This window comes from Panthera onca, chromosome E2 (genome assembly GCF_046562875.1).
Source record: "Panthera onca isolate mPanOnc1 chromosome E2, mPanOnc1 haplotype 2, whole genome shotgun sequence".
NCBI classification, from domain to species: Eukaryota; Metazoa; Chordata; class Mammalia; order Carnivora; family Felidae; genus Panthera; species Panthera onca.
This window is the reverse complement of record NC_138353.1, coordinates 11,190,106-11,216,305: the sequence shown is the minus strand read 5'-3', so window position 1 is coordinate 11,216,305 and position 26,200 is coordinate 11,190,106. Positions and strand designations below refer to the sequence as shown.

Below are 26,200 nucleotides of genomic sequence, written 5' to 3'. Positions count from 1 at the left end.
TGTGGACTCTGGAATCAGAGTGCCCGGGTCCAAATCCTGGCTCCACTGTCTATTAGCTGTGTGACCTTGGTCAAATTAACTTCTCACCTGCAAAGTAGGAACAATTAGATTATCTACAGTGTAGATGATGCTTAAATAAACCCACATAAGGCAGTTAAAACTGGGTTTAGCTCATACTAAGCATTCAGTAAATGCTAGCAGCTTTTATGTGATTATTCAACAAATAGAAATGGGGCCTCTACTCTGCTAGGGCCTGGAAACACAAAGGTGGCCAAGACAGCCCCTGTTCCTGTCCTCAAAGAACAAAGATTAAACCTACAAGTGAATATATGGTTACAAGTATGACAAGTGCTGTGATGGAAAAATTCTGGAAACCATAGGGGCTACATACAGAAAATGGGCTGTTGACAACGGGGTGCGGAGTGGTCAGAAAAGCCTTTGTGGAGGAAATGAGGTTTGAATAGAGACAGGAAGTACGAGAAAGTACCAAAGGGGATACATGAGAGAAGTGGAAACGGTATTGGTGTTCCAGCCAGAGGGAATGTTGTACACAAAATCTCTGTGGCCAGAAGGAAGCACAGGAAGCTTGCGTGCTGGAAGGAGAGAAGCAAAGAGAGAGAGTAGAGAGATTGTAGCTGGAGGGAGGGGGCAGGGCCAGGCCAAACATCTTGATAGCAGCCTACAGAACTGTAACGATTGTACCTCCCCCATCACCCCCTCACCAACCCACCTTCCCTCTCTAATCCCCTCCTCTCCCACCTAGCTCATTCTATTTCAGCCACATTATCCTCCTTGCTGTTTCCAGAACACTCCAGGCACATCCCACCTTAGGGCCTTTGCACCTGCTCTTTCCTCTGCCTGGAATGTTCTTTCCCCTGACGTCCATATGTCTGGACGTCCTCACATTCTTCAGGTCCTTGCTCTCGGTGGCACCAAATTAAACTTAACCCCTTACACACACACACACACACACACCTCACACACTACCCACCATATCTGCCTTTCCTGCTTTATTTTTCTTCGGAGCCCATCTAACCACACGACATGCTAAATATTTGACTTATTTATTTTGTTTAGGTCAGATCCATAAGGACAGGGATTTTTGTCCATTTTGTTCACTCCCATACTGCAGTCCTTGCTACTGTGCCTGGCACAAAGTAGGGCATCAATAAACATTTGTGGAAGGAGTAAATAAGCAGCGGGGAGGGAAACGGTCAAATTTGCGTTCTGAACCCATACGTCACGTGGGGGTGCCTTGAGACTGGCAAACAGAGCCAGTCAGTGGCTAAGGCTGGGGAAGCGGGGTGCCTGGGTGGCTCAGTCGGTTAAGTGTGTGACAGCCAAGAAAGAATCCTTAAAGACGTCTTTGGTGCAAAAAGGGGATTTTATTAAAGCACCGGGACAAGGCCCGTGGGCAGGAAGAGCTGCACTGGGGTCGTGAAGTGAGGGGTAACTCATTATTTACCCTCAGGTTGGGGAGGGGGTCAGGGATAGTACATCTCTAAAGGAATCCTGGAAGCAAGGTTTCCGGGACCTTGAGGGGCTAGCTGTTGCTAGGGAAACGCCATTTATTACCTTTTGTAAGAAACAACAACAACAACAACAACAAAACTCAGTCATGAGACCCTTCCGATGTATATGGGGGGGGCATAAACTTGGAGTAGGATTGCCAGCATATTTTTGGGGCAGTTGAGATAAAAGAAATACATTTACAGGATCCTGGGGGGTCAGGATAATGTTAAGCCAAGATTCCCTTTTGCCCCCAGCAAAGTGTCATCATCCAGGCAGCTGAGCTCCTGGAGGGAGGTCACTCTGTCGGTTTCAAGGACATGCCAATGGGCTGGAGGTAGTAAGGGAATTTAAGTTTTCATTTGCCTTAGTTCCCCATAATCACCGTGGCAAGCACTTAAACCCCTTTCCTTTGTTCATGGGGAGCCAGGAGGTCTGGGGAATATCACACATTTTCCACCTGGGGGGGGCGGGGTGCCAGCCTGTATTTTGCCCTCAGCTTGCCCCACCTCCCTCATCACCTTCCATTTCCATTTCCGAGAGGCTTGTGCCTTTCCATGCAGCAACTAGCCCCATCTCGTTGCTCATTCCTATTCCTCAACCCACCTCCAGGTCTCAGAGACATCCCCTCCTCCAGGAAGCTCTCCCTGACCCCCCCCACCCCAACAACTGGGTCAGACCCCATCTCTGGCCTCCCCCATCCTATCCCTGGTTACTTTATTTAAGTGGGGGAAAAGGAGGAAGGACATCTTATTTTTTTAATAAAATACCTCTTTTTTTTAATGTTTATTTATTTATTTATTTATTTATTTATTTTTTGAGAGAGAGAGAGCGCACAAATGGTGGAGAGGCAGAGAGACAGTAAGAGAATGCCAAGCAGGCTTGAACCCATGAACCGTGAGATCATGACCTGAGCTGAAATCAGAGAGGGACACTTAACCAACCGAGCCACGCAAGAATATGATGAAACTGAGATTATGATGAAAGGAAATTGAGTACCAGACCGACATGAGCCAGGCATCCTACTAAGTGTTCTGCTAACCTGCCTGATGTCATTTCTAACTGTTCCCCCTGCCCCCCCCCCCCCGCCCCGGGCGCCCCTCCCAGACACACTTTGGCTTCCTGGCTTTTCCGTGCAGGTGCCGGACCTGCACTTGTTGGCCAATGCGTACAACAAATCACCCTCAAATGTACCGGGCGACAACAGCCTCGTCTCACGGGTTCTGTGGTCAGGAATTGCAAGCAGCTGCAGATAGCCCAGTTCCTCTTTCGGAAGCAATCCACCACTAAGCTCACCAGGTGGTTGTCGCCAAGATTCACTTCTCTGGGGGCTCGTGGCGGGGACCACCTTCAGGTCCCGGCCACACGGGCGTCTCTGAAGGCAGCTGGCTTCATCGGGAGAAGCAGGAGGCACCGCATTGAGGTGCAAAGAAGATGGAAGTCACTGTCTTTTTGTAATCTGGTGTCAGAAGGGACAGTCCATCACTTTTGCTGAACTCCATCCCTTAAAATACATCCCTACATCCAGCCCATGGGTCAAGGAGAGGGGGTTACTCAAGGGGCTGAACACCAGGAGGCAGGGATAATTAGGTCCCACTTTAGAATGACTTCCTCCAGCCTCCTCAGCCCCTGTGGTCACTGGTCACTGCTCCCTCTGTCTGGAAGGCTCTCCCCTCAGATCTCTGTGTGGCTCCCTCCCTCCTCTACCTCAAACCTTCCATAAAGCTCCTTTCATCGATTTAAACTGCAATACTCCCGGGGCACCTGGGTGGCTCTGTTGGTTAAGCATCTCACTCTTTTTTTAAAGATTTTTTTTTTTAATGTTTTATTTATTTTTGAGGTAGAAAGAGACAGAGCATGAGCAGGGGAGGGGCAGAGTGAGAGGGAGACACAGAATCTGAAGCAGGCTCCAGGCTCCGTGCTGTCAGCACAGAGCCAGACGCAGGGCTCGAACTCACAAACTGTGAGATCATGACCTGGGCTGAAGTCGGACGCCTAACCAACTGAGCCACCCGGGCGCCCCAAGCATCTCACTCTTGATCAGCATCAGGTTGATCTCATGGTTCCTGGATTTGAGCCCCATGTTGGGCTCCACACTGCCAGTGTGGAGCCCACTTGGTATTCTCCCTTTCCCTCTCTCTCTGCCCCTCCCATGCTGTCTCTCTCTCTCTCTCTCTCTCTCTAAAATAAGTTAAAAAATAAAACTTAAATTGCAACACTCCCTGGATAGGCTGGAAAATGGTCTGCAAAGACCTCCGAGCCCTTGATCTCTGGGTTCAACACACTTTGCAAGTGTGATGAAGTTAAGGCACTTGAGATACCGAGGTGTGCCCCAAGTATAATCACAAATGTCCTTACAAGAAGGAGATCCAACAGCAGGACAGAAACAGAGACAATGTAACACAGAACGTAGGCTACACTGCAGGAGGAAAGGGGCAGAGCCAAAGAAAACAAGGAACACAGCTCCAGAAGCTGAAAGAGGCAAGGAAACTGATTCTCCCACAGAGCCTCAGGGAACACAGCCCTGCCAATGGTTGATTTCAGTCAGTGAAACTGATTTTTGTTTGGGCTTCCCACCTCCAGAACTGTAAGAAAATAAATGTGTGTTGTTTTAAGCCACTGAGTTGTTGCAGGCAGCCACAGGAAATGAATATAGCACTCAAGCAGGTGCAATATATCCGCCTCTCCTGATTCAGTTTTTTTCCATAACGGTGATCAGTGTCTGAGATATTTTTCTGCTTAGTATTCTATTTATTGTCTGTCTCTTCCACTAGAATATCGGCTCTAATATCACGGTCATTTTGTAACTGTTTATTATGGGCAACTTCAAAAAATTTTTAATGTTTATTTTTGAGAGAGACAGAGACAGAGCGTGAGTGGGGGAGGGGCAGAGAGACGGAGACACAGAATCCAAAGCAGGCTCCGAGCTGTCAGCACAGAACCCGACACAGGGCTCGAATCCATGAACTGTGAGATCTTGACCTGAGCCGAAGTCGGACGCTTAACCAACTGAGCCACCCAGGCGCCCTTCCCTTTCTTTCTTTAAAAAATGGCTTTTTACTACATCTAAGAAAGAAAAAGTATTAATATATATGTTGTTCGAGCATAGAAAAAACAGTGTAAACACATTACATTTCTAAGAGATATGAGGTTAAAGGAGAAAATCTTTGGATAAGCTCTAAGTTTGTACAAAGAAGCTAGATTTGCTATTCTCCTAAAAGTGAAGGGACCTACTGTATTATACCCAGAAATCATCCAATACCTTTCCGCAAGAATGTAACTCAAGCTTTGCTGAAGCTCCATATTCCGTGAAGGCATCTAAAATGTCAATCGGGGTGCCTGGGTGGCTCAGATGAGTGCCTGACTTCTGATTTTGGCTCAGGTCACAATCCCAGGGTCGTGGGATCGAGCCCCGTGTTGGACTCTGCACTGAGCATGGAGCCTGCTTGGGATTCTCTTTCTCTCCCTCTCTCTTCCCCTCTTCCCCACTTGCTTCCTCTGTCTAAAATAATAATAAAATAAAATAAAATAAAATAAAATAAAATAAAATAAAACAAAAGGCCAATCCACAGGCAGAATTGCTCCTTCCTCCCCTGTCCATTTATGCAGTCGTCTTCATGGATTTCTGGCCACATGTCACAGACAAAGGCTGAGAGGTTGTCCAGGATTTCATCCCTGTTCAGCTAGAAGTAGGTCTGGAGGATGGTCATCTCTCCTGCATCTCCTTCTCCGCTCGCTCCAGTACTGCACCTGTGGTGGGATTCCAGAGCAGCAGCTTTCTTGGCCTTGAACTCCTCTCTGCACAGATGGTATTGTTCAATTTCAGCCGACCTTCTTTGGCCAGCTTCTGCCTCTGGTTCTTTCACCTGTGGGCCTCAGACACCTTCTCAGTGGCCCCCTTCCCGGTCTGTAGCAGCTGCAGGATGCCCTGCGACTGGTTGGAGGTGGTGGCAGCCATTCCGAGCCCAAGGGGAGCAGCCTAAATCGACTTGGTCGCCCCCTCGGGTCCCCATTTCAGACTTCTGACCCCCCCAGAATTATAAGATAATAAATGTGTGTTATGTAAGCTTGTGGTAATTTGTTACAGCAGTCATAGGAGACTAACATACCTCTGTTGTGAAAAAGAGAGGTCAGACTGAATAAAGAAGCCCACACAAGGGGTGCCTGGGTGGCTCAGTGGGTTAAACATCCGACTTCGGCTGTGCCGACAGCTCAGAGCCTGGAGCCTGCTTCAGATTCTGTGTCTCCCTCTTTCTCTGCCTCTCCACTGCTTGCACGCTGTCTCTCTCTCTCTCTCTCAAAAATAAATAATAAACATTAAAAAAAAAATTTTTTAAAGAATCCCACACAATATAAAGAAGCCCAGAAGAAACAAACATCATACAGAAAAAAAAAATAATAACAAGAAAGCGACAAAAGAAACACAAAACATCTATAACTAAACGCTTTGTGAAATACTTAGCAAGATAATGGAAACTATCACATTTATAAAGAGCTGGAGGCTATGAAGAATTAATAATTAAATAACAAGAAAGGTTCTTGGGAATTCAAAATTATAGGGGTGCCTGCCTGGCTCAGTCGATGGTGTGTATGACTCTTTTTTTTTTTTTAATGTTTATTTATTTTTTTAATGCATTTTTAAATTTTTTTTAAATTAACGTTTATTTATTTTTGAGACAGAGAGAGACAGCGCATGAATGGGGGAGGGGCAGAGAGAGAGGGAGACACAGAATCGGAAGCAGGCTCCAGGCTCTGAGCCATCAGCCCAGAGCCTGACGCGGGGCTCGAACTCACGGACCTCGAGATCGTGACCTGAGCTGAAGTCGGACACTTAACCGACTGAGCCACCCAGGCACCCCAATGTTTATTTATTTTTGAAGGAGAGAGAGACAGAGCATGAGTGGGGGAGGGGAAGAGAGAGGGAGACACAGAATCCGAAGCACGCTCCAGACTCTGAGCTGTCAGCACAGAACCTGATGTAGGGCTCGAGCTCACAAACTGTGAGATCATGACCTGAGCTTAGTAGGACACTCAATGAACTGAGCCACCCAGGCGCCCCAGTGTATGACTCTTCATTTCAGGGTCATGAGTTTGAGCCCCACATTGGGTGTAGAGATTACTTAAAAATAAAATCTTAGGGGCACCTGGGTGGCGCAGTCGGTTAAGCGTCCGACTTCAGCCAGGCCACGATCTCGCGGTCTGTGAGTTCGAGCCCCGCGTCAGGCTCTGGGCTGATGGCTCGGAGCCTGGAGCCTGTTTCCGATTCTGTGTCTCCCTCTCTCTCTGACCCTCCCCCGTTCATGCTCTGTCTCTCTCTGTCCCAAAAATAAAATAAAAAACGTTGAAAAAAAAAAATTTTAAAAAAAATAAAATCTTAAAAAAAATTCTAGATGAAATATAAATTTGAAGAGAAGGATTAGAAGTAAAGTCAGGGAAATCCCCTAGAAAGGGAAAATTGACAAAGGGCTGGAAAATAGTAGTGAAAATATAAGAAAATTGAAGGCTCAACTCAGAAGATTGAACATCCATAATAATGAAGATTCCAGAAAAAGAGCAAGCAAATGAAGGGGAAGAAATCAGCACACATAATGTACAAAGAAAATGTCTCAGAACCAAAGGGTGTTCAATCTCCAGATTGAAAGAACAGACTTAAGGTCAGAATGATTAATGAATAAAGACTACAGTAAGGCATATCTTTGTGAATTTTTAGAACCAGAGAAAGAGGGAAGATCACAAAAGCTCTCAGAAAAAAAGAAGAAAAAAAAAGCTAGCAAAAAAAAAAATAAAAAGTCAAATATAAGTTCAAAGGAAAGGGAGAATGCAAACAAATCTGAGGGGAAAAACAGTTTTCCCTTGTTATCTAAAATTGCATTCCAACTCAGGGTGCATACAGATTTGAATGGAAAAGGATACATGTATTTCCAACCTAGAATTTTATACCCAGCCAAACTATAATAATGTGGGAGGATAGAATGAAGACATGTTTAGTTTTGTAAGAACCCAAAAATATTTACCTCTTCTTCACTCTTTTAAGGGAACAATTGGAGGATGTGCTCCACCGAAATGAAGAGTCAACGAAAAAAGACAAAGACCTGGAATCCAGGAAATAGTGTCCAACTCGGGGAAATCCCAGGATAGCTTAGCACAGGCCTGGAGAGCAGCAAGTCCAGATTATATTAAAAGAGGACTGCAGGGTCGCCTGGGTGGCTCTCAGTCATTAACCCTCTGACTGTTGATTTTGGCTCAGGTCATAATCTCATGGTTCATGAGTTCAAGCCCCATGACAGGCTCTATACTGACAGCATGGAGCCTGTTTAGGATTCTCTCTCTCCCTCTCTCTGCCCCTCCCCCCTCAAAATAAATAAACATTTTTTTAGAAAGAAAAAGAAAAATATTAAGTATATATAGGTGCATCTAAAATTAAGGTAATTCTTAATTCTCAATTTTAAAGTTTGAGAAAGAAAATGCTAGTATATTACATGGCTCTGCAATGAAAACATTTACATATATTGTAAAAAACATTGATATAAAAATTATGACATGATTTCGTTGGGAGAGGGAAACTGGGTCAGCACGAGCTCAAGCCTCACCTACTGTAGTAGGAAGTCAGTAGAGAATGTCTAAAATTGGCTATCACGAAATAGCAGTGTCAGCATATTTAGAAACATGGAAGAAAATACTAGAAGAAACTGGTAAAGTCGTTGAAAGTGGTTGCCTCTGGCGAGCAGAGGGGAGTGGGGAAAGGATAGTACATAGGACTGGGTTTTTTTTCATATTTTAGTACAGTTTGATTTCTTTTTTCAGTAATCTCTAATACCCAACATGGAGCTCAAACTCACAACCCCAAGACCAAGAATCTCATGTTCTTCTGACTGAGCCAGATAGGTGCCCCAGTACAGTTTGATTTTTAAAGTATATTCACGAAAACTAATCAGTAGTGATAAAAGTCCCAACTGTGGTTAACTGCAAAGAGGCACCATGGAGCTTCTAGAAATGCTGTGTATCAGCTGTATCCGAGAGAACTTTCTGGGATAATGAAAATGTTCTCCATCTGCACTGCCCAAAATGGTAGGCACCAGCCACGCACAGCTACTGAGCACGAGAAAAGTGGCCAGTGTGACTGAGAAACAATCCTTAATTTTTATTTAATTAAAAACACTATTTAACGTTTATTCATTTTTGAGAGACAGAGAGAGACAGAATGCAAGCGGGGGAGGGGCAGAGAGAGAGGGAGACACAGAATCCGAAGCAGGCTCCAGACTCTGAGCTGTCAGCACAGAGCCCAAGGTGGGGCTGGAACCCACGAACCGTGAGATCATGACCTGAGCCGAAGTTGGATGCTTAACCGACTGAGCCACCCAGGCACCCCTTTTTTAAAATTTATTTATTTTTTCATGTTTACTTATTTTTAAGAGGGAGAAAAGGAGATAGAGCATGAGCGGAGGAGGGACAGAGAGGGAGGGAGACACAGAATCCAAATCGGGACCCAGCAAATTCTAGAACTAGATGGCTCCAAAGTTCAGATGATAGTATTATCAAACATACATTATAAAATAACTAAGCTTAAAATGGTTAAAGACATAAAGGAAGAATCCAAAATATGAAAGAGCAAGACACTACCAAAACAAACAAAACCCCCAAACACCAAAAAGGCCCCCGCCCCCCACCAAAGAAAACAGACAAAAGACGCAGGGGTGCTTGGAGGAGGAAGGATTAGATTTACAGGAGGGAGAAATCCCTTAGAAAGGGGCTACCTGAATACTGGTGTGAAAATACAGTAACAATGATGAGCTCTTATTAAGTCAGAAGGGGATCCGAAGAGAGAGGAGCCAATTCCTGTGCAAACTACCTTTATTTATAAGGAAAAACTTCCCCATCTGGTTATAAAACCAGCACTTCGTGAAGGCACTTGACTGGGGAGAGGCGGTGGCAGGGGTCCGGGTAGAGACCAGGGTGTCTCTCCTAGCCCTGGGGAGGTGGGGGCAGAGGTGACTCCCAGGGAAATCCAGTGGAGGCGACACATCGCAGGCTCTCCTAGGCTGGGGTGTTGGCTTGTGTCGAGGGGGTGGGAGGGGGTGGCAGCAGGAATAGGAGGCACTTGGGACGGAATCTGATTTGACAAATGGAGGGGAGGGGGGGTGTCTCTTGCCTCCAATGATTCCCAGCCCCATCGTGACCTCCCAGGGCTATGACAGTTTCTAGGCTGAGGTTCTCCTTCTCCCCTGGGCTTCCGGGGAAGCAGAGAGCTGGAGGTGAGGACCCCACCCCTGTAGGGCTTGGGGCCCAAGGAGAGGCAGCAGTTACTGAGGGACAGGTCTGGAGCAAAGGCAGGGACGCTTCCTCCTGTCTCCCCTGGAAACGTCCTCCTCTCCAGCTAGACCTTATTCCTCTGGGTCTTCACCCTGGGGAAGAGCTGAGGGAAGACAGGATCTTTAGACACCAGGAACTCTCACTCCCTCGTCCCACCCCCAAACTTAATGGAGTCACCCGCCCCCGAAACAGGTGGGCCGTCTCCACCCTCCCCTCCCTTCCGAGGACTCCGGCATCTCCCAAACCACCTCAGAATCCCCGAGGTCCCTGTCACGACCAAGCACCAGATGATGCCTTAGGTCAGCCGCCCAGGTGATGAAATGGAATGGAGTTTTCCATTCGGCCACGAAGGAAACACCTACTGCCCCCATGGGGTCTGGTTGGGACCCGCCTCCACCTGTCCCCCAATTAAAGGAATCTTCTCCCCTGGAAATATAATGGGATCTTCCTGGTCTCCTCCCTTGACTAGAACCTCCCGCAACCCTACCATAGTTTTACTAATGGAGTCTTCTCTCCCTGCCCAGTGCGGTGTAGGGAAACCTGCCCCGCCCCCAGGCCAGTAACATACGCGTCTGTAACATCCCCCGTTACTAACAGGGTATTTTTCACCCCTTCCCTTGGCTAAAATACATTCTTCCTTGGGGCGCCTGGGTGGCTCAGTTGGTTGGGCACCCGACTCTTGGTGAGAGTGCAATCCGGCTTGGGAGTCTCTCGCTCTCCCTCTCTCTCTGCCCCTCCCCTGCGCTCTCTCTCAAAACAAATAAATAAACATTAAAACTGAAAAACAAAAAATTCTTCCTTACCTCCCAGTAATATTATTAGGGATGATAATAAAAATATTTGATTGAGTTCTGCTCAAGCTACTAAGGCAGCGCTGGGGAGTTCCCCCACGAAAGGCCGTGAGGAGGGGGCTTTTCTTTACCTCTCGCGTTACTATAATGGGCTTTTCCTCGTGTCCCCACGAACCCTAATGGGTTCTTCTGACCTCCCTCGCCGCCCCCCCCCCCGCCCCGGTATAATGGACTGTCCCTCTTGCCCCTCTTTTTCCCGTGTAATCACCCCTTTCCCCCAAATAGCCCCAGGAGGCCCCCACAACCTCTCTTCCCGGCTCACCCCGAAGTAGTTACGAGGTACGTAGCCCTCCTGGCCATGCAGCAAGGCCCACCACCAGTCTGTCTCCTCTGGCCCGTCCCTGCGCAGCACGGTGACAGACTCGCCCTCCCGGAAGGACAGCTCGTCCCCGAACTCGGCGCTGTAGTCCCAGAGGGCGTACACGACGCCGTTGTGCAGCAGCCCCATACTCTGCTCCACGTCTGAAACATAAAACGGCAGGGATCGTGAGCGCACGGGGGAGGGGGGGAGGGGGGGGGGCAAGGACACTCAGGGACACGAGACACGCCGAGGACAGGGAAAGTCCCTGGGATTTGGCGCCGCCCCAGCTGAGGGATGAGCCACCTGCAAAGCTGTGTCTCCCCGCCTAGAGCCGGGCGCCTGAGCTGGAGTTGGCCGCCAGGGCCCCGCAGTCTCTAAAATTCGAGAACATCGGGGTGCATCCAACTGGGTGTCCAACCCCAAGGCAAGATCAGTGGTCCCCACCCCTCCCGTACATCGTTAAGTCCCTCCCAGAGGTACAGTCGTCCGTGCACCACCCCCCTCCCCTACTTAAGTTTACAGTCTCTCTTCTCAACCCCTCCTTCCGATGGTACAGCCTTTCCCTTCCTCCCCCTTAAGTGGTCCCATCTCCCCCTTTCCAGATGGCGAGTCCACATGGCTTCCCCCTCCCCGAGGGGCAAAGTCTCCAAAGAGGATGCGATAACTTCTCCCGAGGGTACAGCCCACCCGCCCCCGCCTCTGCCCCCCCTTAAGGGGTACAATTTCCCTCAAGAATTTAACCCCCTTTCCCAATGGTACAGTCCAGCATGCCCCCTCTCTCCAGTGGTTCAGTCCACTGTGTTCCAGTTTCTCCTCCCCTCCCGAACTCTCCCAGGCGGAGCCTACGGTCTTCACATCTCATAGGCTCCACCTACCTGCCCAGAGGTGTAATGGCCCGACGACAGGGCACTCCCCGTCTGCCCTTGCTCACCATAAGCCCCGTGGCCCCTGTCCACTTTCTGCCGCCGGGTGGCACAGACAGCAGGCTGTCGTGTAGAGGCTCACCTCTCAAAAATACTGTCCCACCCCCAGGTCCTAGAGCCTACCTGACGCCGACTCTGTGATGTCCCCAACCCCACCCTATGATACAGTTTGCCCGGGTGTGCAATACAGAGGCTATTCACACCCCCATGCCATTGCTGCCTACTTCCTCCCGTCACCTGGTTAGATGATGTGGCCCCTCTCGTGAGGTAAGCCTCACGGCTCACTACACGCGGAAGAGTCCCCAAGCCCCTCCCCAGAAGCCATGGCTTGCTCACCTGCCAGCTGTGTGGCACTGTATCTCCCACTGGCAGCACAGCTCACCTGCTCAGCCCTATGCCAGGCAGATGGCATAGTTGGAACGTCCAACCGCCCACGCCAGCACGCGAGAAAGCAGGTGAGCAGTGCCATTTGCAAGACCGCTCATATCCGCACAGGGGTCCAGCCTGCATGGCAGAGTGCCCATGTCCCCGCATCCCTCGAGGTTGGCGCAGTCTGCTCACCCCACACACCCAGCTTGCACCTGCCGGGTGGGAGGCCCTGTCCCCCACCCCACCCCTGGGTGGTCCGTCCCACTGCCCTTCTGCTGCGATCCTGCCACTTGATTGGTGCAGCCCCCACGTCTTCTCTCCTGTGATTGGCGGCCTGCCTCCTTCCCCTCCCCGACTGCTAGCTGCGTGGCCCAGTCCCCACGACCCCCTTCCTCCCACCGAGGTGTCCCAGCGCTGCCTCGCACCTGCCAGGTAAGTGGCGCAATCGGCGTAACCCTCGCGGTAGGGGTCGCACTTCTCGATCGCCGTGGCGCCGTCGCTGAGCGTGGTGGCGAAGATTGCTGCGCCGTGCTGCACAAGCGCCGTGCAGATCGCGGTGTCGTTGCAGGACGCGGCGCAGTGCAAAGGTGTCCTAGGTGGGGAGGCGTGCGTGAGAGGCCGTGCACGCGCCCCCCGCCCCCTGCAGGTGCGTTAACCCGCAGCGCCGTCCTGCCCCCCTCCCGCCCCCCCCCCCCCCCCCCCGGCCCCGTGCGGGTCTGGGCTCACCAGCCGTGGCTGTCAGGGGAGTTGACGTTGGCCCCAGCCGCGATGAGGAAGTCCACGATGGGGTAGTTGGCGCCGCAGATGGCGTTGTGCAGAGCCGTGATGCCCTCCTCGTTGGGCTGGCTCGGGTCGTTCATCTGGGCGGACGGGGGACGCAGAGACTCAGTCCCGCGTCCCCCAGCCTCCACCCCGCCGGCCCTGCACTTCGGCAACACTCACCTCCTTCACTGCCTGCTGCACCACGTCCAGCTCCCCGGTCAGCGCGGCGTCCAGCAGGAGCACAAGCGGGTTGAGGCGGGCGCGGCGGACCTTGCGCGGGGAGCCCGCCTTCCGCAGCACCGAGCGCGTCTCCTGGGGGACAGGGAGGGGGGCTTCAGTGACTTGGGAGAGTTTGTTAATATACCCGTTACTCAAAGGGGAAAATAGACGACGGTAGCTGCCCCAGGTCGTCCAACTAGACAGAGGTGAAGGCTGGGATTGGAGGACAGGGAGGTACAGAGCCTGAGTCCAGAGGGCGGGGTGGGGGCGGGGCGGGGGTAGGATCCCTCAGTTCTACAGCCTCTGGTTCCCTACAATTGTCAGGGAATCTGGTGATTATGGAATCCTGGGCCCTGAGAACTGAGAGGAAGCTGGGAGACCATGGAGTTGTTGATTGTGGAAGCCAGATAGTCAACCCACCCGCAGTCTTATTTCTTTTATAAAACATAAATGCTGTGAAACGCACAGACAACAGGTTGCCCAGTGTTAATTCCGGATGTTCGGAATTAGAATATTTATCCTATTATTCCTTCTGCTTTCTTGTTTTTGATGTTCAAGTATCCTACAAGATTCGTTTATTCTGAGCACATAGCATTTGTGATTCTGGTCTTTGATGTCAATGATGTCAAGATCCTGGAATTCGGAGATCCCAAGAGCCACTGGTTTCCAAAATTCTCTGATGTGCAGCTATATGTCAGATTTCCAATGTTGAGTCCAGGAATGCTAAGCCATGCCATTTCAAATTGCTGAAGACCCAGGATGTCACATTCCCAAGATTCTATGATTGGGAACTTTAATATTTTAAGTTTAGAATTTCTTCCAAAAGATTGGAAGGAGATACTCAGTGTTAATCCTTGTTCTCTCTGACCGCTGTGATTTTGGCCTCTTTATTCTTTTATCTATTTCCTCCTGCTTAGTATGGTGTTTGTGTATTCCTTTCTAGTGGAAAATGTTCATTTAAAATATAATTCTGGAGGCACCTGCTTGGCTCAGTGTGTAAACCATGCAACTCTTGATCTTGGGTTTGTGAGTTCAAGCCCCATGTTGGGTGTAGAGATTACTTAAAAAAATAAAATCTTTGGAAGTGCCTGGGTGGCTCAGTTAAGTGTCCGACTTCAGCTCAGGTCATGATGTCACAGTTTGTGAATTCGAGCCCCAAGTGGGGCCCAGTGCTGACAGCTCAGAGCCTGAAGCCTGCTTCGAATTCTGTCTCCCTCTCTCTCTGCCCCTCCCCTGCTCATACTATGTCTCTCAAAAATAAAAATAAAACATTTAAAAAATGTAAAAAATAAAATAAAATCTTTGGGGCACCTGGGTGGCTCGGTTGGTTGAGCATCTGACTCTTGATTTCAGCTAGCGTCATGATCCCAGAGTTGTGGGTTCGAATCCCACATCAGGCTCTGTGCTGGGCGTGGAGATTGCTTGAGATTCTCTCTCTCCCTCTGCCCCTTTCCTACCCCCTCTTTAAAATAAAATAAAATAAAATAAAATAAAATAAAAAGGGGCTCCTGGGTGGCTCAGTCGGTTAAGCGCATGACTTTGGCTCAGGTCATGATCTCACGGTTTGTGAGTTCGAGCCCCGCGTCGGGCTCTGTGCTGACAGCTCAAAGCCTGGAGCCTGCTTCGGATCCTGTGTCTCCCTCTCTCTCTCTGCCCCTTCCCTGCTCATGCTGTGTCTCTCTGTCTTTCTAAAATAAATAAACATTACCAAAAAAATGAATGAAAAATAAAATAAAATAATAAAATCTTAAAAAAAAATAGAATTCTGTATTACAGCGTATTCGTGCACTAATCTGTGATTTCCTGGTGTGTTACTGACTTAAATGCTAAGATCCTGTTCTTCAAAACTTCAGTGCCCGAGGGTTCTGAAATTTCACTGTTCTGAGACTGATAACAAGATTTAACTCTTGAATTCTGTGAGTTTTCAGGTCTCTCTGTGGCCAAGACTTTGTGATTCTATGATGAGGTCATTTCAAGACGTTGTCATTCTTCCATTCTTGATTTTAAGATCCTGAATCTTGGCTCCGCCCCCAGGGGGGCTTGGGAATAGGCATTTTGGGGTGTCTATCCGGTCCCTGCTTCTTCTCCGGGAATCGTTCCCCTCTCTCCGTCCATCCACACTGAGGGAACAGGACTGTTCTATGTGACTACACCCGCCCACCCCAAGCCAAGATGCAGGGACTGGACCAAATTCAGCAGGAGACCATCCATCCCCCGGTCAAAAGCTAACAATGATAATAGTAGTTACCAGTTAAGTGCCAGGCACTATTCTAAGCACTACGTGCTGAATCCTTACAGCGACCCTGTGGTTATTCTCCGCGCCCACCCCCCCCCCCCCCCCCCCCCCGCCCCGACCCCGCCATTTTACAGATGAAGAAACTGACGTCCAGAGAGGCTAAGTATCTTGCCTCAGGTTGCACAGCTGATAAATGCCGTGGAGCTGGGATTTGAACCCAGGCAGCCCAGCTCTGCAGCTGATGAACTTAATCACGACACCCACAGCCTCAGGGACCAGAGACTTGCTCTTGCAGTTTTGAATGAAAGAAGCTCTGAGTGGCGTCCGAGGACACCATGGGCGTGAACTCAGAGGTCATTTGGGGTCTTGGGTGGGGGCGCATTTCTAGCCATGGCACAGGCTTGCTGAGGTCTGAGAGGAGAGAGCGGATCCCCAGAGAATGCAGACATGAGCCTGTGCAGCAACCGGGGAGAGAAACGGGGAATACTTTGATTCAGGCAGGCTTTTCAGGTCCCGGAATAGACCCGCTGTTGTGCCAAGATACACTCATTTCCAGGTTGTAAGACTCCCAAGATTCCCGAAGGGATGCCCTCGGGGGGGCAGGTTATCGGAGAGGAGCAGAGAAAGTCTCTGTGTGGCCAAGGCTTCCGAATGCCTCCCCGTATACGTCCTCCCTGTCATCAGAACGCAGGCGCGCCTAGATTAAAGACTACATTTCCCAGCCTCCCTTGCACCTGGGTTCCTGGCCAGTTGGAAGAGGCAGATGTGATGTGTGCCAGGTCCAGGTTCTGCCCTAAAAGGGAAAGGGCGCTTCCCTGTGCTAACATACCCCTGTTTCCTCCTGTGTTACTTACCATGCTCTGTAGCTGGTCTGATGGGCTGAGCTGGGGCAGGGCCGGGGGTGGTACGGGAGCTGGTGGGGCAGGAGCAGGGGGCCCTGCCCTGGCCTCGGACGCCTCAGTGATGGGGGACAGGTCGGGCTCAGGCCCCCCGGGCCCCCCGGGCCCCCCGTGGCGATGGAAGAGGCGGCTGATGATCTGCTGGTATTGTTTCTTGTGGGTGGGGGGCAGGGCCACAGCTGGGCTCTGCTCCATGGAGCCCCTGCGTTTGAGGGGCCGGGGTATCTCTGCCAGCACCCGGGCCACCTCCTCTAGCTCGGGCACCGACTGTGCCTCGGGTGGCAGTGCTGGCTGCAGCCTCGTGGGGCTGAGGGGCCGAGTTACAGCGCCTTCATCTGCGTCCCCGGCCTCCAGCACTGGCGTCAGCAGCCCTTCCAGGTCCGGCTCTGGCTCCAGCTCAGGGGGAGGTTTGGGAGAGCCTAGAAGGAACAAGAAGCCCATCAGAGGGTGAATCCCTGGGAGAACCCCAAGACGCCCTCCCCACAACCTCCAGGACCTGCAGCCAGCATCTGATTTGCTGTGTGACCCCGGGGCAGTTCCTTGCTGTCTCTGGGCTACTTTCCATGAGCGGCGAATACCATCCAATTGTGACATCTCCCACGTGTCGAGTGCTTAGCACGCGCCTGGTGCTTTCCGCGCCTGCCTTACTGAATTCTCACCACTACTTTGTGAGGTAGGTATTACTATCATCTTCTTATTACAGAAAGAGAAGCTGAGCCTCAGAGGGGGTGGTCAGTTGCCCAAAGCCACATGCTTGGGATTTGAACTCAGTGCTCTCTGACTTCTGAATCGTGTGCCCCTGCCATCGTGATAGATTTGACTTTCGAAGATTCTAAGACCTTCCTCGCCTACCCTCTCAGGCAGAATACTCAATCCTGGCGCTTGATGGTCTCTTCTTGGTCTGATCCCTCTCTATCAGAGCGTCTAGAGCAGGTAGAAATAGTAACGATCACTCCGTACACACATTACTTACTCCACTGAACGCCCATCACAATCTACGAGGTAGAGACTATTAATCTGTCTTCACAGATGACAAAACAGAAGCTCGGATAGGTTAGCTCATGTATCCTGAGTCATATAGCAAGTCCGTGGTGGAAAGGAGCTCTAAACCCATTTCGCTTTCACTCTAGGCTCTGTGCTAGTCACACACACACACACACACACACACACACACACACACACACGTTAATGATTATAATACAATAGCTATCGAGAACTTCCTATACATCAGGCCCTATTTTAATGACTTTATACGGATTAAATAATCTAATACCATATCTGAGTGAGATGGGCTCTATCACCTTTTACACTCAAGGAAATTGAGGTCCAGAGAGGTTAAGTGACTTGCCCGAGGTCACACAGCACAGAGCCAGGCAGTCAGATTCCAGGGTCCATGCTTAACCACTGTGCTGTCCCTAGCTCCCGAGCAAATTCCCAAGCTCCTGTAGCCTAGCTCTCTGTAGGGACAATGTCCGGAAACGGGTGTTTGGCTGTGATGTCTCCCCCAGCTGTTCTGGTCTCCAGCCAAGTGTCCTCCCTCTAACCAGCCCTCTGGGCCCCCCCCCACTGTTGACTCACCTTCGCTCACAGGGGCCCAAGTTTGTTGGGGAGGTTGGGGGGCTGGGGCGGGGGGCTGAGGCTGGGGCTGAGGCTGGGGCTGGGGCTGGGGCTGGGGCTGGGGCAGAGGCTGGGGCTGGGGCTGGGGGGGAGGCTGGGGCTGAAGGGGCACCTGGGGCTGGGGAGGCAGCTTAGGCGGGGGTGCTCGGGAGAAGATGGGGGAGCCCGGGAGCATGGCCCTGCTGGCCCCGTGCTCCCAAAAGGCATTCTGCAGCTTGAATATCATGCTGAGGGGGATGGGACGCTGGCGCGGGGCACTGCGGGGCTGGGGGCTGGAAGGAGGCATGGGGATGCGGCTAACAGGCTGCCAGCTGCGGGGCAAAGTGCCTGATGGCCCCGCGGAGCCCAGGGATCTGCGGTAGCCGCCCACATCGGAACGCCGGTCGTTGGCCAGAGGGGAGACCTTGTAGTTTCGGGGCAGAGTGGCACTGGTGAGGTTGTCCTGGGGGAGAAAGAGGCAAGGAGGAAAGAAGGGGCTCAGGTGGGAGGAAGTTAGGGACAAAGAATGATAAAGGAGGAGGCAGAAGGGGGAGGGAGGTAAGGGTAGAAGGTCAGAAGGGAGAGAAGGGGAGGGAAGGCAGAGGGGGTGAGGGAAAGAGAGGGTCAGGGAGAGGGGCAGAAATCCAGGATGAAGAAGGAAGAGCTTAGGGTGGAAGGCACGGAAACTGGGGGGTGCAGCCGGGAGTGGGAGCTGGTCCTAGCCTCATTCCTGGCCCCTGCCCACCAGCCCCCTCCCCGGCAGCCTCTCACCTTGCTGGTGGCCCCCAGCCCGTCCAGGCTGCTTTCTCTCCAGGGTAACAGCTGCAGGCCTGGCGAAGCAGGCCGCGAGAAGACGTCCAGGCCTGCAAGGCGGGAGTCATTAGGGTCTGGGGGACACCTCTCCGCCCCCCACCCCCCTCCGCTCCTCTGGCCTCCCACCACTCACGTTCATAGCTCGCTGTCTGCGAAGGCTTCTTCTCGTACGCCACGTCCAGGTCAGACTCATTCCAGGCTTTGGGGGGCCGCCGGCGCAGCGTTAAGTCGTCTAGGGAGAAGTTGCAAATGGGGGATATGGCGGGAGGCTGGTCCCAGGCCCGCGTCCCTCCCATCCCCCAAATAGGGCCCCTGGTTCACCTTGAGCGCGCAGAGGCGGGGCGAAAGCGCTGCCGCCCGCGCCCAGTAGGGGGCTCCCAAAAGCGACAGGCGCATCGTAGGCTGAGGTCTGGGGGCGTGGCGAGGGCCCGCGCTCAGGGAAGAAGGCCTGGGGCCCTTCGGCCAGGGGGCTGCCACGCGGGGAGCCGGTGCGGCCCAGGAAGTCGAAGGTCGTGGGGGGACCCTGCTGGCGGAGCGGGCCCGATCCGGGCCGCGGGGAGGGCGCACGGCCGAGGGGGCCGCCTGCGCCATCGAAGGCGCGGGGCCGGGGCGAGGGCGCGCGGTCCAGGCTGCCGTAGGCATCCGGCTGCAGGTAGAGCGGGGTGCGCGGTGACGAAGGCCGGCCTTTAGGGGACAGCGGGCTGTAGGGGAGCAAAGCCGGGGCGTTCTCGGAGCGTCCGAAAGAGGAGGTGTCTGCGCCGTCGCTGGCCGCCTTCCGGGGAGACCCACGGCTGCTAAAGTGCTCGGGGACCGGGCTGGAGCTGTACCGGGACAGCTGTGGGGAGGCCCGCACATTGAGGGGGCAAAGGAGACATTAGTCGAGGGGGTTAGTAGAAGATCAAAAGAGGTCATCGAAAATTCACGCGGGGGAGTTAGACCGGCGCTGGAGATTCAGGCACAGGGAGCCCTGGTGAGGGGTACTGGTGAGACAGCCCTGAAATTGGGGCCGAGGCTAGCCCATACAGTGTGCCTTTCTGCCGCTTAGGAAAAGGCCCTGTTCTTCCGAGGGTCCTGTTAGATGTCCATTTCTACTGGTCCCCGCCTTCCGGTGCCCTTAAATAGCCCACAGACTCTATAATCCCATGCGACAGAACTCCAGGCAGAAAGAAGCTGGCTTTGGGGGCCAAGGTGGGGACCAAGGCGAAGAGGCTCACCCTAGAGGGGGCTCCCGCCTGTGAGCCGACAGGCGTCGGCGAGTCTGACCACAGCGACTCCAACTGTTTGGTCAGTTCATCCACCTTGGCCGCCGCCGTGTCCAGCTCCATCTGTTTGAGGTCCATGTGTCTCATGGCCAGCGCTGGGCAGGAGGGAAGGGCGGTAAGGACCCGGGTCGTGCGGGCAGAGCCCCGCCTCTACCCTGGAGGGCCCCTTGCGGGCAAGCCCCGCCCCCTACCCCAGCTCACACTGGAAGTTCAGGTCCAGAAGGTCCCTGGTGCTCTGGAATGCCTCGCTGTCCATGGTGCCGGCCGAAGCGGGGCGCCTGCGTGGGGTGTGAGGAGAGAGCCTTCTCAGACCCGGCCCGCAGGGAGCCAGGGGTCCTTGAGGAGCGGGACGGCACCTTTACTCTCCTAATTTTTTCCACTGGAAGCGCTATACCCCTCCGCTTCCCTGGCTGGGAAATGCTAACTCCTTCCAATCTTCCTGGGGGCGCCTGGGTGGCTCAGTCGGTTAAGCTTCCGACTTCGGCTCAGGTCATGATCTCACCGTCCGTGAGTTCGAGCCCCGCGTCGGGCTCTGTGCTGACAGCTCAGAGCCTGGAGCCTGTTTCAGACTCTGTGTCTCCCTCTCTCTCTGACCCTCCCCCGTTCATGCTCTGTCTCTCTCTCGGTCTCAAAAGTAAATAAAAACGTTAAAATCTTCCTGGAAGTCTCGGGGCAGAGTTCACTGTCCACCTCTCTATCTCAGTCCTAATGAGAGTTGAATCACTCCTTCATCAATTATCTACCGATCACCTACCGATCACCTACGGTGTGTGCCAGGGCCTGTGTAGTGGCTCGAGGGCATAATGAAATGAAATAACAACTATTTGTCGAGGGGCCACCGCCTGGGAGAACTGAGCTGAGTGCTTTGCACCCTCACTTGACGGTCACGATCAGTGTAGCAGGCCAGAAAGTGGGGCTCCGAAACATTTGTTCAACATCACTCGGCAGTACTAGGTTTCACACCTGCACCTAACTTGTGAGTCTGGGTCCTCTCGACCAGACAGGAAGAGTCCCCCACAGGGCAGGGACCAACTCAGCTTCCTCTCCCCAGAGTAGACCTTGTTCACAGGGACCCAGGGTTAACAGGAAGAATAGGGAGGTGGCTGGGCTGCTGTGGTCACGGGTTCAGAGGAACCGGTCAAGCCAGGACCATCCCCATGGTAGCCACCACGCCCCACCAGCTTTGCCACCTCCCCTGTCTGCACCAACCCCTTAGCTTTGGAGGTGCAGGCGTGGGAAGCAGGGCAGGCTGGGGCACGCTGATTCTGGCCTCTGGGAAGCCTCGGAACAGAACCTGTTGGGGCTGGTGGTTCATCTGGGTGTGCTGGGAGCATGTGACTTTGGGCAACAAGTCCCTTCCACTCCCCGGGCCTCAGTTTCCCCAACGGTGGGAGGAGGAGGCCAGTCAGCTATTCTCAGAGGCCTCTTCAATCTCTCAGAGGCCTAGATTCTGAAATGGTAGGACCTTGAGACTGCACTTAAAGCTCTACAGAGCCTAAAACTCTCAGCTTGAAAGTCTACTGTCTGAAAGTCCTGAGTCCGAGATTCCATCTTTGGAACATTCTAGAATTCTCCAGTGTTGCTAGCCTAGATGTCTCCATCTTCCTGCACTGTGGTCTCTCTATCCCAGGATTCCACTGTCCTGAAAGTCTAGCTGAATGCACGGTAGAGAGAACGATTGCGAGGATCCAAGTGGCCAGAGATTCGCAAGAGGAATTAAGGCTCTGGGAACTCAGGCCTCAGAAAGTAGAAACCACAGGAATCAGAACTCAGGGCCCTTAGAATCTCAGACACACGTGAAAACGCTCTTGTCTGTTAAAATACAAAAACGGACAACTCCATGCGGCCTCCAGCGCGCGCATTCTGGCAGTGAGAGGTTCTTCTGGGGGTTTCAGGACTCCCACATTTCTAAGGCTCTCAGATCCCATGCTTGACAGCCTCTGGCTCTAAGGAAATGCCAAGGCTGGGCGTGGGGCCCTCGCGGGGCTGGAGCGGGCAGAGGGGTTGTCCGGGCCGCCAGGGGGCGCTCTGGGTCACGGCCCGAACCTGGCGGGGCAGGCGGACAGCGAGTGAGCTCAGACCCCGGGAATGCGCTGCGGGCCCGGGCAGGTGCCTCACCTCCCGCGACAGGCGAGGCGTGGGGGGCGGGGGAGGGAGCGGGCGGGGCGCGAGGGCGGTACAGGCCGCGCCTCTGCTCCCAGGTCCCTGCCCTCCACTTCCACCTCCCGGCTCCCCCTCCTGCGGACTCCAATCCACCCCAGGATACCCTCTAACCCCAACTCCCACTCCTCCCCTCCCCTCCCCTCCCACCCCTAACTCTCCTTTCCCCCGCCCTCGTGCACGCGGCCAAGCCAAGTTCTTCGCGGTTAAGGATCTCGGGGGGCTTCCTGGAGGAATCATCCGCAGTGGGAACCAAGTCAGAGCGCCAGGCTAGGCTGGGAATACCCTACTTGAAATCCTACATTTCCGTCCGGACTGACTGTCGCCGGGAGAGGCCCCACCCTCTCTAGGACTTGGTTTTCCCCTCTCTAAGTCTCTACCCTGGGCTAGTTATATTCTGTGCCTCAGTTACCTCGTGTGTATAATGGGGGAATTAATACCTTCACCTCAAAAGGGTGTGAGGTTTGAGTGACATAATTTAGGCACAGTGTTTAGAACAATGCAGGCACCAAATAAAGTTCACACATATAGGATTCTTAATTAGGGACTTTTCATGGCTGTTCATTAAGATAACATAGGATCTGGCACACAGTGAGGGCTCAAGACCCAGAGTAATCTGTTGGGTTTTTTTTTTCCCCCCCTCCCAACAAGAGAGCCCGTTCGGCTCTTTCTGAGATTCTAAAAGCCATGAGTTTTGACCTCTGGAGTCTCGACTTCCTACGCCCTCAATCCTCTCCGGTCACTAGTGAGTTCTGGCTAGTGGTCATCCCCAGTAATCTAGGCAGAGGTGCATGGGGAGAGAGAAGATTCCAGAGAGAAGGTGGCAAAAGCCCAGGATGTGGGCTGTGCCTGCTCTCCAGCCTTAGTTTCCCCAGTGGAGTAGAGAGGAGTCATTCCCTGGGGTGGAGTCAGTAAGCACCTTTGGGCAGTTGCCCGAAACTTCTGTAGACAATGGGGACCATCCCATCTACCTATCAGCGCTGAGCCTGGCTCACAGGGAGCTCTGTCTTGGCAGCCACGGTTATTATTTTTAATTTCATCTCAGGCTATCACCAAATGCCCTTCAAGCCCAGACATTAGGAAGTTCTTCCCTCTCTCATCAGAACCCCCTTCCTCCCCCACCCCCTTGTTTAATCCCATCACATGACTCATGGGGGCGGAGAGAGGGGGGAGACAGAGGGAGGTGCAGGTCCCTGCCCTCCCCCAGCTTCAAGGACAGACACACACCTCCAGAATTAGCCTCTATCCCTCGCTTATCTCCCACACAACCTCAGGTCAGACAGATGGGGGTGGAGGTGACATTTCTCACCTCAGGGTCAGGGCGAGGAGCCCTAGGAGAGAGAAGGTTAGTCAGAAAATCTGGTGGGAATGGATGGCATCCCGTCTCCCAGACAGGCTGCAGAAAGAGGAGGAAGCCAAACTCCAATCAACTCTGCTACCTGTGTGACTTCTTAGCCTCAGTTTACCCCTGTCCTCTCTGTGCAATGACTGCGTAGGGCCCAGGCATGCAAGCCTCCCAGAATCCAATCCTACCTTCTGGAATTCGGCCCTGGGTTCCAGAACCCCCTCTGCAAACCCCAAGTTATTTCCCACCTCCGTGGGGTAATGGGAGGATCCCGCTCCCACCAGGGGGCGCCCTGGGGTGGAGGTCCCTCCTCTGGTTAGGCAGGTCTGACGCCCCGGTTAATGATATGTTGGCGATGTCGCAGCCCCACAGAGGTTGGAGAGCTGCCTCGGTTCCCCTCCTCGCCCCCACCCCAGAGCCGGAAAGTGTAGGGAGCGCCGGAACCTAGCCTCCAGGGGGACCTCGGGGGCTTGTCCTGCTACATTCCAGGGACCCGAGTTCCACTATCCCCATCCCACTCCTAATTCCACCTTGAGACCTAGAGGCTTGGTCGAGAAGGCAGCTGGAGGGCGGCAGGGATGGCCGCCCTTTCCAGGGTCCAGAAGTCCGAGTCTTGTCATTGCTGCCCAAGACTCAGGGATCTGATACTCCAATTCTACTCAAAGACTCAGGCTTTCGACAGCGCCCAACTCGTGGAACTCGGGAGTCCCAGCTCCAGCGTCCCCCCAGGACCACGGCGTCCGAGCCCTCCACCCCAGGAACTCCGGCATCAGGGTCCCCTTTCCTTCTGCCCAGTGAATATGAGTTCTTTCCTTCGAAGGACCCTGGCATCTGCGAACGCCCAATTCCGCCCTGGGAATCGGTGTCCGAGTCCCCTCCCAGTCCTCCCAGGGACGCGGTGTCGGGCTCCCCCCGAGCCGCTGGACCCCAGGGGTGGGTGGAACTCACGGATCCGGGGCAAATCCTGGCACCGGGGGACTTCCTCCGGCTCCGGCTCCGGCTGCGGGGAGCGGAGGACGGGGCGGGGCAGGCGCCGGGAACAGGTTAGACGACGTGACTCCGGCAGACGGGAGGCGGGTCCCAGAGAGGAGGGGGAGTAGGGGTCGCCTCGAGCACCTTGGGACTTGTAGTCCTGCAGGGTTCCCATTGGGAATCACCCAAAGTCCATTTCACAGACAGGAAGGGCGAGGTCCAGAAGCCGAGGTCTATGTGGCCACGCAGATAGAATTCAGACTTTAATCTCGCCGGGGCTGCAGGAGGCAGACTCCTGAGTCCCTGTCCCACCCCTCCAGGCTTAGTTTCCCCCTCCTAGAAAGAAGATTTGGACGCCACTAAAGGGTTAGAAGGTTAGAGGTTGGGGGAGACTCACATGCCCCGCCCCTAAGTCGAGAAGACACCCTCGCTAAATCAGTATCGCCTCGAGTCTCTGAATCTCAATCTCCCCGTCGGTAAAAAGGATGGGTTGGATCTTTATACAATTTCCTAGCAAGAGTCCAAAGTCTTAGGCTGGGACTACAATCCCCAGCAGCTTCCACGATGGACATCGGGCGTCTCCCCTCCTTGCGCCCTCTGGGAATTGTAGTCCCGAGCCCGCAGTCCCGGAGTCTCGCCCACGCTGGGGAAACTGTCTGGTGATCCCGGGCTGAGGGAACGCGTTCCCTTCCCCTGACCCTCCCACCGCTCTGAGAAGCCGCTCACACCCAGAGAAGGAGGGACGCCCCAATTGTGGAATAGGATCCGAAATCACGGCAGAGGGGGCGGGAAGTGGCTCTGACACACTGGCCAGGAATGCAGTCGGGTCACCCTGTCTAGCCGCCGTCCCGCGGCTCCGCCCGCCGCCCCAAGCGGTGTGGTCCCTGTGGAAAGGGGCGTGGATGCGACCCCCAAATCCGCGGCCGCGTGCCTCTGTTTACACGCGCCCCCCGGCAGAGAAAGGGCGCTGCTCAAGCCTTCTACTCCCTCTCTCTTCCTCAGAGCCTTACAGGAAGGTCCCCCACGCACTAGACTAAATTCTCGGGGGCATCTATATGTCTCATTTGATCCACAAACCCCGCCCTTTAGTCCGCACCGCCCCACGCGTGATTAACTCGTCTGGAAGCCCCGCCTCGGAGCCCACAGGCTCCTCCCTCTAGGTTTCCCGCGCCCTAGGAGTCCAGAAGCCCCGCCCCTGGCTGGTACTTCAACGCCCTCCGGAGGAATTACACCATTTCTCCATTTTCCCACCTGTCCCACTCAAGTTCCGAATTTCCCAGGCATCTGGGCCTCCCAAGAAGGGATTGTGACACTGAAAGCACAGCCCTGCCAACCTACACTCTTACCTGTCTCTTTAAGAATCTCAGACCAATCGACCTTCCTGTCTCTTTAAGAGTTAGAAGCTACCAATGTGGCTGCCCCTTTAAGGCGACGTTGGCGCAATTAAAGTCCGAGACATGGAGGGGGATATGCGCCGAGACCTGATGAGGCGCTAACTCCCGCCCAGGAGCCAGGCAGCTGTTTTCGGGAGCAGATTTTCGGGAAAAGAACGTCTTCCTCGGCTGTCTGCTCTGCGCAGGCGGAAAGTCCCCCCAGTTCTGCTCGTAGAGAGAGCGTACTCCGAGCGACACCCCCGCGCTCCCGCGCCACATGGGCGCTCCCGGACGAGGCCC

The 26,200-nt window shown here is 53.4% G+C and overlaps 1 protein-coding gene and 1 pseudogene across 5 annotated transcripts; both read right to left on the bottom strand.

The window, feature by feature from the left end:
* Positions 1-2,825: 2,825 nt before the first annotated feature.
* LOC132691372 (V-type proton ATPase subunit G 1 pseudogene) lies at positions 2,826-5,807 on the bottom strand (annotated as a pseudogene).
* A 3,535-nt stretch (positions 5,808-9,342) lies between these two features.
* On the bottom strand, positions 9,343-26,199 carry PPP1R13L (protein phosphatase 1 regulatory subunit 13 like). Of its 5 annotated transcripts, none has more exons than XM_060651462.3 (14): positions 24,504-24,689; positions 23,438-23,541; positions 20,242-20,328; positions 20,003-20,145; positions 19,110-19,623; positions 18,922-19,020; positions 18,747-18,838; positions 17,958-18,438; positions 16,335-16,798; positions 13,206-13,337; positions 12,990-13,123; positions 12,689-12,855; positions 10,933-11,132; positions 9,343-9,922 (listed from the first exon to the last, which is right to left on the bottom strand). In XM_060651462.3, exons 4-14 carry the CDS (start codon positions 20,135-20,137, stop codon positions 9,884-9,886), a joined length of 2,457 nt encoding a protein of 818 aa, XP_060507445.3. In that variant the 5' UTR covers positions 20,138-20,145; positions 20,242-20,328; positions 23,438-23,541; positions 24,504-24,689; the 3' UTR covers positions 9,343-9,883. The 5 variants fall into 5 exon arrangements, with proteins under 5 accessions (XP_060507445.3, XP_060507442.3, XP_060507443.3 ...); XM_060651459.3 differs by having other exon boundaries at positions 20,252-20,328; XM_060651460.3 differs by lacking the exon at positions 24,504-24,689 and adding an exon at positions 24,086-24,458 and having other exon boundaries at positions 20,252-20,328.
* Between the last annotated feature and the right edge of the window lies 1 nt (position 26,200).